The sequence below is a fragment of the Glossina fuscipes genome, unplaced genomic scaffold (assembly GCF_014805625.2).
Source record: "Glossina fuscipes isolate IAEA_lab_2018 unplaced genomic scaffold, Yale_Gfus_2 61, whole genome shotgun sequence".
Taxonomy (NCBI): domain Eukaryota; kingdom Metazoa; phylum Arthropoda; class Insecta; order Diptera; family Glossinidae; genus Glossina; species Glossina fuscipes.
Window position 1 is genome coordinate 1,433,488 of NW_023998433.1, and position 10,981 is coordinate 1,444,468.

The 10,981-nt window shown below is 34.5% G+C and overlaps 1 protein-coding gene across 1 annotated transcript in view; it reads right to left on the reverse strand.

Annotated features, from left to right (window-relative positions):
* Positions 1–4,068, reverse strand: part of LOC119637791 (large proline-rich protein BAG6) — a 5,407-nt gene extending 1,339 nt beyond the window's left edge. Inside the window, 9 exon segments of the mRNA XM_038034089.1 lie at positions 1–98; positions 158–778; positions 1,303–1,830; positions 2,124–2,565; positions 2,633–3,190; positions 3,262–3,393; positions 3,457–3,680; positions 3,739–3,856; positions 4,003–4,068. The exon segment at positions 1–98 is cut by the window's left edge and continues 26 nt beyond it. Of these exon segments, the coding sequence (XP_037890017.1) occupies positions 1–98; positions 158–778; positions 1,303–1,830; positions 2,124–2,565; positions 2,633–3,190; positions 3,262–3,393; positions 3,457–3,680; positions 3,739–3,856; positions 4,003–4,068 (2,787 nt within the window).
* Positions 4,069–10,981: the final 6,913 nt, after the last annotated feature.

Below are 10,981 nucleotides of genomic sequence, written 5' to 3' on the forward strand. Positions count from 1 at the left end.
GCGATGTACCAAAAATTGTTGAGCATCGCTTTCATCTGTTGCGGGAGCAATGGGATTAAGATATACGCATAGAAAGCGTAATGCCTCACCAGCTAAATCTGTAATTTCGAAAATAATTAAAGTAATTCTAGTGTGCCTTCCTCTCTCATCCACTTACTTTTCTCCAATTGCATTAACAGTAAACGCATCAATTGCACCCAATACATTTCAGCGTTATCACGCCCAATGCATACATACAGTACACTGTATAAACGTTTGCGAAATTGTTCACATATTTCACGTAACTTTTTCTTAAATTCCGGTAAATCTTTTTCCTGATTCTGATTCTTAAGTAAATCAATGACCAGAGGCAGAGTACTTTTTAATATGTTGAAGAGAGACCTCCGCGAATCGTATTCAGGTCTTTCAAATTGTATCAAATAAAGGAGTGTAGTACCAAACCACTGTACTGCCCTGTTAATTGCTAGTGGTGTAGTCTCCTCATTAATTGGATTCCCTTCAAATATGCGGTCGTTAAAGAAGTTCATCAATTGTGTATGCAAACTACGTATTGTAGACGTGTCAATATCTGGAACGGGAGGGGAATTAATAGCAGTCGCATCATTCCCACCAACGTCGGAGGCGGATGTGGCTACGTTTGCTGCCCCTCCCATTGTTGCCGTGACTGATGAACGAGCCATATTAGAGATCAAATTACGCAGATGCAAAAAATTAAGACGCGTGGCTGTTGCAGATCTATTGGTGTTATTTGTTCGTAGTGCGTTTACCATTGTTGAGCCTAGCAGGAGTGTAAAATATAAACGTTGCAACAAATCCGTTAAAATATGCAATAAATATTGAACAAAAGCTAATTACTTAGAAAGAAACAAAAGAATGCAACGCGCGTTCGGAGAAAAAGTTTGAAGAGATATCACTAGGAATTTTTAGCACCTTTTAAAGAATAAAAAAAATCTGCTTTAAAACAAAAGATTTTAACTTTAAACGCCATTAATTTTAACCAAAATTGTCTCAGCGAAAAGATTTTTCGAATCGAATTTTTAAAACTACCCGCAAACACTAATAGATCTGGTCTCGCCTAATGAAAGTGATTATGCAAATATAAAAATTTCAAGATCAATATTTTTGTCATACTTTACTTAATACTTTCATCTTGACCATTTTTACAAATTTGATAGACTCAAATCTTAACAATTGAATGTAAGTTCGCATAAAATATCATTAAGTATTTTGAAGAGTGGGAGGGAAATCGGATATTACGAATAGAAAATGATTAAATATAATTTTTAAAAAATGTAAATTTACCAATATTTCCGCTGCCAGTAGTAGTGGCTGCACCATTTGTTGTTGCCGTTCCTAAACTTGCTGTGTTGGGTGTTGCAGTGTTTCCCCTAGCGTTGCCGCTATTACTGCCGGCACTCTCTGGGTCACGAACGTGATGACTGTTACATGGTAAAAAGCGATCAAACGTTGATATACTGTTATTGTTAGGTGTGCGACTGCCATTCCAAGCGCTGGGCATATTAAAAGTAACTGGTATATTGGCGATCTGCGGACGTGCTGTTGACCGTGTCTGGGTTGATGTAGTGGGTAACGTTATTGTAGTGACACGAGCCTGATTACCACTACTATTTCTGCCGGTAGCATTGGTGGCAGAATTATTAGAGCTCTGTGTCGTGTTGCCTGTGACTACAGTTGCTTGCTGAGTTTGACCGAGCGATACATCAACCGTTGTAATGGTTGGAGCATCAATATGGACATGAAATTCTGTATCAGCGGGAGCCGAATTAACAACAGCTTGAAGAAAACGTGCCATTTGTGATTGATGATTATCTGACAGATTTTTTAAGTTACATTATTTGAAACAACAAACTTTCAAACATATCACTACAAGTCAAAATCAGTCATAATTATAAGAATATCCGTATAAAGGTAATTAGAACCAAGAGCTAGTCTTAGGGGTACTAATGAACAATACATTGATTTATTGTTACGCGTTCAAAATTAATGATAAGAAATATATTCTTTTCGCATTATTTTACAATATTTTCGTCGTCAACGCAGCACAAACTATTAACTGCGTAAACGACAATCTCACAAACTTCAAATCGATAATAAAAACTTACCATTGCTAGAATTTGCGCTACCCGCACTGGTCGCATTGATAGAAGGTGGCCAAGAAATAGGTTCATCGATAGGATCTTCAACTGTAGAACTATTAGTATCACTAGTTGTTGAAGTAGTAGAGGCTGAAGAGCCTCCAGCGGTAGCAGCAACGCTGGTTGAAGCATTGCTGGAGTTACTATTCCAATTGTTACGTCCAGTCTGCTGTTGCGGTATCATGTGTTGACGCAAAGAAGGCGGTATAAACGCCTGAGTAAACACATTGTTAGAGCTGACATAACCACTTTGATCAACTAATATGGGACGACAAGCTAAATAACGTGGTGTTGGTTGCGAAACATCCAACATTAAGTCGGAAATGGCGTGCTGAGCATGCGACATGTAATGGAATGCTTCTGATACACGATCAAATAAACGTTGAGCGTTTTCACGAGCTTCCGTATCCTAAATCAAGAGAATTTAAAATAATTCTATGAGCACAAGACGTAGTTCCGGCAAATATTTAACCTACATTTTCCCCGAAAACTGGTTCGTTTTGCAACAAATTATAAAATTGCTCTACAAACGGATTTAAACGATTTTGAACATTTCGCATTTGTTCTATAACTTCAGCCAATACTTGAGTACCCGTGCGGCGTCTACCAGACCCGTTTGATATATTTGTGTCAGTATTATTTGCATTATTTTGATTCTGTACTTGTGCTCCTGTCTCTCGGCCGCTATTAGTGCTAACTCCACTATCACTGCCCGTGTCATCTCCAGCACTATTATTAATAGTAGCTGCTTCGCTATCATTGTTTACTGTAACGCCGTCTTCATCTTCCGTTATATTCTGTATTAGAACACGAGCCGTAGTGGACAAGTTATCGCTGATGTTCGACGCGGGCATTTGCAATACGGCCACATTTGTATTACCATTGCGACGCAGAGCAGCTGATACCGCTCCCTGAACCATTTCAACAATATTTTGATTTTGTGGTACCTCACCTGATATACCAACTTCAACGACTGTGGACTCCATAGTCCAACGACCACTAGCTAAAATATCCAGTGAAGTATTATTTAAGCCCTAAGTAGAATAGAAAATTGTGACAGTAGGTGAAAAGACGAAATATATCCTCAACAAATTTGTATTATTACCCTTGACGGATCTTCCAAATAAGCAGCGATATTATCAATACATTGTAGCATGTGTCGTGCTACAGTAATACGGTTCATGCAAAAGGAAGAGGAAGCCGTAAACGGATTTACTGGTGCTTGGCGATTATTATTCTACAAAAATTTACATATCGCCCTTTTCATTCTCTATAAATAATTATCTTAGCGACCACTTACGTTAGAATTCATAGGAATAGCCACGGTGCCTACAACCATACCGTCTAAAGCACGAAATATAGGGGAATTACGCATACCGGCAGCAGCAGCAGCAGCTCTAGCACGAACGCGTCGATCGTTTACTGTATTAGCCATATTGCCCAGAGGCGCAGATGAAACTGAACTAGTGGCACGTTGCGAAGGTGGTGGCCTTTCAGCCACATGGACGACTTTACCATCCACGTCTACCAAAGATTTTTGCATTTTTTCAAACCGATAAAACTTATCAAATAAATGACTCACCATATTCTTTAAGTTGCTTTTCATCGGCCAATACGCGCCCACAGTAAATAATTCGCTGTTGTTCAGCTGAAATATTTGTCTTTTGGGCAATTTTATCCTTAAATTCGCGCACCGTAATCTACAAAAAAAAAAATTTTGCGAGAGCAAAAGTGCGAAAAGAAACCCTTATGTGAATTACTTTGAATATATAAGTTTAGATCAACAGATTAACACCCACCAGAAAATTCATAATTTACATACAAAATCTTATTACAATGTATTTACCTCATCGTTGATGCTGAATTCATGTGTCTGAGCGTCCAAAGTTTTCACTTTCAGATTTATGGGCATTTTTCCTAGTAAAATTTTATTATTTTCGTGTTTTCAAATTCCGATTTGTGATAATAGTCGTGTTTGATGATATGAAAGGGTGAAAAAATTTTCTAATGCTTTTAGCTCGAAATGAAAAAAAAATCTATGAAAATTTTATAATCTATAATTCGACGTTTTCTATCAAAAACACTTGAGATTTCCTCTAAACAAGACAGAAAGTTTTACAACTTCAGAAATTATTTTCTTTTGCATAAAATTGTTAAATAGATGCATAAAAAAGTATTTACAGTTTTAATAAATGTTTTGTATTATTTTTTTACGTCGCCAAAAGTAGGCAAACAACCTATACACAAATTGAAAAAATTGACGTTTCTACCATAAAATGACAATTTGACAAATATGCAAAGAAAACAGCCCCTGTCTTGCTGGTATTATGATTTATATATACTTACACATATGTATGTATATATATTTAAATAAATATATATACGTATATATATATTTACATACATATATATACATATATATATATATATACATATATGTATACACTACTACATTTTAACAAAAACGTGCCTATCGCTTAAATTGCCCAGAACTGCATTTGTTTAACTTTTAATACCTATTCTTCTCTAAAATAACAATCACTTTTTCGAGAATTTGTACACTTTAAGCATGCAATTTTCTTAACTATCTCCCTTTTCTGTAATATGTGACTACAAGCAATTTTCTTTCCTCGTATTTTCTACACCAGTCGCTTTTATGACAGCCAGAATAAAATGATAACTGCGCTGCCATTTTTACTAAAACCTGGTTATTATTTTACAATTATCGTTGCCGTATTTTTCAATGAAAATTATTAAATGTATTAGAATAAAAGTATATCAACACTATATAAATCAACATTTGGTTGAAAAGGCATCTAAGCCACATCGAGGTACCCGGTATATAAAGCAATAGAAATATAAGAAATATATGAGTCTCGTTTTTCCAAATATAAAAAACAAAAGTACAAAACACATTATTTTCGAATGAATATAAAGGGACTAACACAATGATGTCTCAATTTCGTTTTCGGCTTAAAAACTCCCAACTGGTAAGTACTGGCAGCCGCGCTACCATACTGTTTTACAGAAACCGTAAAAAAAAACATATGGTTTTAGAACTTAAAATAAAGAAATCAACCTAAATGTAAACAATGAATTTATAAAAAATAATAATAACAATGTTAATATAAAAGTAGACAGCTTGTTTATTTATTGGTTATAACGATAATTGCCTAGATATATGTATTCATTGTGTATTCATTGATGAACTATAATTCATTATTTCCTAATAGAGCACTTTAATGAATATATTTCAACTTTAAAATAAATGGTTTTTATTGCTTGCTTTTCATTTGTACAAAAAAAAATAGGATAAACCAATATTGCAAATCACATAATCTAAAAAATGTACACTATTGTAAGATAAACATAAATTGGATAGGTAGCTTTCAGATTTAAAAGAAATGGTTATCATTTCTTATTGCGTTTTTTTCTTTTTTTGTTGTAATTATATGTTTACATGCAAAACCATGTGATCTGTGAATGCCCACAAAGTTTTGTAAAAAGTGGGCAAAGTTGTACTCCCAACCCGAAAATAGGAATTGCGCCTATTTTTATTAGCCCTTAACATTTTTGTTTTATGTATGGATCTTTCGAAAAAATGTACGATAAATAGGTTCGAAAATTAAATAACCGACCGTAATGAATTTCTTACGAACCGACGCCCAACCCATTAGGAGATTGATTTAATTAGGGAGACAATCAAAAGCAATGTTTGCTATCAGCTGATTCACGTTCGTTGATAGAGCTATGCAACCAGCTGCTAAATTGTCTCGCATGTTTCGCAACTGATTTTGCAAAACGTTTATCTTAAATAAAAACGAGAGATTTTGCACATTATTGCTATGCGCTAAATATCTAACAATTACAATTCGTGCGAATGAATTTAAATGCATTCTTCACAAAGAAATATTTACGCGGATGTAAGAAAGAGCCTACAATTAGTTGAAATGGGCGACCGTAATAAATTTTTATCCCGTCGAGAAATTCATATAATGAATCAAACCGCCTGGGTTCATCCTTAAAATTTCTTGAAATTTTCTATTGTCGTGCAAATACTCAATGTCGCAAAAACTCCGTCAACATCACGTGCTTTAAAAGCTGGTTTTACCCAATATCCTTTCATTTGTTCAAAGTCTTTATCTAATTAATATTCTTCACCACTAATCAGTAAACAAGCTTGTTTAATTTATGTTAACTTTCTTAATTAACTATTGTTCTTTTTTATATAGTTGTTATTTACGTTTACGTTGACTTCCTTATTTTTGGTTCTAAAACCATATGGATCTGCATACATTTCCCTGTAAAGCAACGTCATAGCACGGCTGTCCGTTGTGTTCACGATTTGGTAGTTTCTAGCCAGAAAACGAATATGACGCTTCATTGTTCCAGTCCCCTATTCCATACAATAATGTGTACATTGTATTCCGCAAAAGTCAAAATATTTGATAACATGCTCCTAAATGAAAATCAACATAAGCAATTAACTAACTTTCCATTTATATTATATTTTCACTATTGAGCACTTCGTTCGATTCATGCAAAATTTAACGTTGTTTTGAGTATGACAAAGTAAATAAACTCAAGTTTTTATAAATATGACGAAGTCTTCTTCTTCTTCGTAAATGTTCAACGAATAAACAACAGATGACTCGCCGCGTTGTAAGAAAGAGGCTAAGTATGAACACGAAGTTTTTTGTTTTAGCGTCAATAAAGTTGAAAATTAGTTCAGATCGTTGGCCACAATTAGATTCTTTCGTTTATTTGTTGACGTTAGATGATGACGTAGATGTTGCCACTTGACAGACAAATCACCTTACAGACAAAAAAACTTACCGAATTTGGATCATGTACGTATATTTTTTGGATACCATCGCATATAAGGATTTTTAGGAAATGTAACCCTTTATATGCCAAAATTGCCTAACTGTTAAAGTTTTATGATGAAAGTTTATGATTATTGTAATTTGACTTATAAATTAAGTGGACTAAATCGGGTCTATTTCTTGAATCCTACTCAACATAAGATTTCTGATGAATAGCAAGCTCTTCAGAAAAAGGTTTAATTATTATAATTTAATGATGAAATTTGGTCCTTAATAGTAATTTAGGTCGAATGTTTAAATCCTAAGATATTTAGGGATAGACATAAAAAGCAACCGTTTGTATGGAGAGCACATTTATTTTCTAAGTTTGCTCGTGATAGAAAGTGATATATAATCAAATTTTTAGGAAGAATATTAAGTTTACTAACTTTAGATCAAGTCACGTGATGTTTTAGGCATCTTCTCGTACGTGGGCTTACATGAAAAGTATACGTTTGCATGAAAATGATATGTAATTTTTCGTGCATTGTTACCAAAACAAGTGAATATCTGCACTGTGCGAAGTGGCTTAGGGTATCTAGTGGTCGGTCTTGCCCGACTATAATTTATTACTCGTATCGTTAATTTTTCAATTTGGCTTTCTTTTTCTCTTTCTTCTTTTTGTCCACTACCTAAGGATAGAGATATACACGGTGAGAAGTTCTGAAACGAAGTTTGTGCGTCTGGGTGTCTGTATTGTATGTGTTATCGACTTTGTCCCATTGTCGTAAAAATGAAAATATCGGCTGCAAATTTGATAGAAACATTGGAAGTTTCTGCACGCAGATTAGTATTGAAAATGAACCAAATTGGTCTGAGCACACGTCCGCAATAAAGTATGATCGCAAAGAGACCCCAACTTCATTTCGTAAAAAGGAAACTAACTAAAATAAGGAAGGAAGGAAGGAAGGCTTTTGCTTATTACTCACAAATTAAGGAAGATAGAAGGTTGAACTTTTTGACACTTAACGGTACTGGCAAAAATGGAAAATATCGACCATGACCACAGTGATCAAATTTTCTTTTTCTAATTTCTTTGAACTGGTGTGTCTATTAATCGTAATGTAAGCAAGCAGAATGTTTACATTTATTTTACACATTCTCAAATGGGGATATATTATTTGCCTAAAAATATATTAACTCTAAAATAAATATAGTAGACAACACGACGTGGTAGATTAATTTTTCCTTAATACAATCGATGTGGGTATCAAATAAAAGGACTTGGAGACTAGAAGGCGACGAGCTAAGCCTGTTAATTCTAAATAAATTATGGTGAATGCCGTGTTATAGTGAATTAATTTTTCTTAACAATGTCTTTTAACGAGCTAAGAGTATATTTCATTCTATTCACTTTTTTATAACCATAAATAAAAGCATGGGGCGCTAAAGTGTTTAATAGTAGCGGTGATGCGACATTCGGCTCTCCTCGAATGTAAATTTTTTTACTTGTGAAATTCTTAAGCTTTTAGTTTTTCAATAAGCAAACGTGCTATTAGGCACATGTTCGCATCGTTTATTGGAAAGTAAATAATAGTAGGTGATAGGTACAAAGTCATTAACGTGTAAAAATGGTTAGCTTTGTAAAGAGTACAGTCGGGGTTTGACCGTTATTCTTTACATATTCAGGTTGTGCGCGTTGAAGGAAGAAAGGGTTGCTGTACAAGTCATCAAATTAAGAGAATGAGAAATTCTACGTTGGTGAGATTTTAAAGACCACATGAGGATAATCTGCGGAGTATAGTTCGGCGAAGAAGAAGATTACTATGATATTGTAATGCGCCACATATGCACGAGGAGCCAGCTTTTTTTTTATAAAGAATCTTTGTACCTGTTGTGTTTGAACATCAATCTATTGATGAGACATACGATATCACGACCATGATTGAAATGAGTGAACCATACATAAATGACGACCGGCGTTCCATCGCTGCTGGCAATTGCGAATTTCTTGTCGTCTGTCTTATGTCGGAAAAAATGAAAGGTCGATTATCAACATTCACTATTTTGGAGGGTACTCTTTTGTTAGCGTGACTAGGTACCCGGAGTGTATTTATTTATTTATTTTACTTACTGACATACGAAACTCAACTAAGAGAAATTAACAGTCGAATTCAATTAACTCTTAGTAGTAAATCTTATACTAATTATTATTAAAAATCAGTATAAAGTATATAAGGAGAAGTAAAGGAAAAAAAAAAAGAAATTAAAATAATAATTCATATGAAAATACATAACAACGAACAGAAGAAAAAAACATGTAGACAACTAGCACAGAGGCACGCCGATAACCAGTACAGAACCAAGTTGCAAATGAACAATTAAGCCATCCCAAACATGCAAAAGCTTTGCAACCGATAACAGTAAATGACACCAGTTAATTTTCGAATCATGATGAGATATTAAGATTGCAAGTTAGTTTAAACACGACATAGGCAATTCGCGCGTATTGAGCAAAGTTGTTTCGATAGACTTTAAAGAATCCGATATTGAGATTAAGTGACACACATCATCTAGATTTCTGTAAACTGCCCTAAAGGAGTTAAACAGCGCATAATTATATTTACATTGAGTCACCTTAATGCCCATAGATGCTATTAAGGACATTAAAGCTTATCTCACCAAGTAATGTGAACGATTCGATAGTACCATTAATTAACTTAATTTAAAAGGAGACCAAGACCGCCAAGAATAATGTATAAATTAAATAAAAGGGGTCCCATATGGTTGCCTTGATGAAGTTAAACAGAACCCTGAATAATCTGTTATGCAGATACGAGGTTATCCATTTCACTAAGAGGCAAGGAATTTGAAGATCAAGTTATGGCTAGTTAAACCATTTGCTAAAATCAGTACGTACAACATCCGTGCGAAAGCCATTGGAAAAAGCCTTGAAACATGGATAGTAAACTCTAAGAGATTCGTAACAAATGCTGGAATGGATGGATTTGATAGCAGAAAGTAAATGCTCTCAAACATTTTAGGGAAGACACTCAAGTTGACACTGCCTCTATAGTTCACAACGTGATGTTTATTTCCACATTTTTAAATTACAATAACGAAACTACTCTTCCAACACAAAGGGAAAACACCTGGTTTTAAGGACTGATTAAAAATCATCGAAATAACACCACGTAGCTCATCAAAGCATGATATGAGTATACATGATGGAATGCCATCAGCTTCAGGCACACAACTATATTCTAGAGACCTCAAACCATTTAAACCGTCGATTTTTCAAATGACCAAGTTAGAAATCAAAACCGAGTTAGTTGTCAGGTACGGATACTTAGCAATTAAATCGAAATTAGCAGTTAAACCATTTCGTCGGAAGTATTCACTAAAGAGATTCGAGATTTCAGCATCATCGAAGGACTCAGAGCCATTGAAAGAAACATGCGAGAGATATATAGAGATTTTTCTTTTGTAGTTGAGAAACTTAAAAAAATATTTAAGCTTCACAAGCAGTGAGGATTTTACCAACTAAAGATATCTGCAATAACAGTGGTGGTTGAAGTAACCAAATCTATCCCTTGCAGCGGAATAAGCAAAATAGTCGTAAGCAGAACCGTTTTTCGTAAATTGTTTGAAAAGTTTGTTTTTGCTATTTTGTAATATTTAATTGTCTGGTTAAACCCCGGCGGGCACCTGCTTCGAGGGTGATGTTGGTTGATCGGAACTGATGCAGAAATAGTTAGGTGTAATACATTATAGAACGAAGATCGTAAGGTTTCAATATTTTCAGCAGAGAAATCAAGCATAATGTGTGAAAAACGAGATTTAAGCAGTAAAATATTAGTTTTGTTAAAATCATAATATTTATTGGAGAAAGTTGGATGTGGGACGTTAGGGTAATTGTAATAAAAGCAAATACAAATTGCTGGATGATAACAATCTTCGAGCAAACTGAAAGGTGAACAGCGACTTATGATTATCTCTATAACACCAAGTGACTGGTCG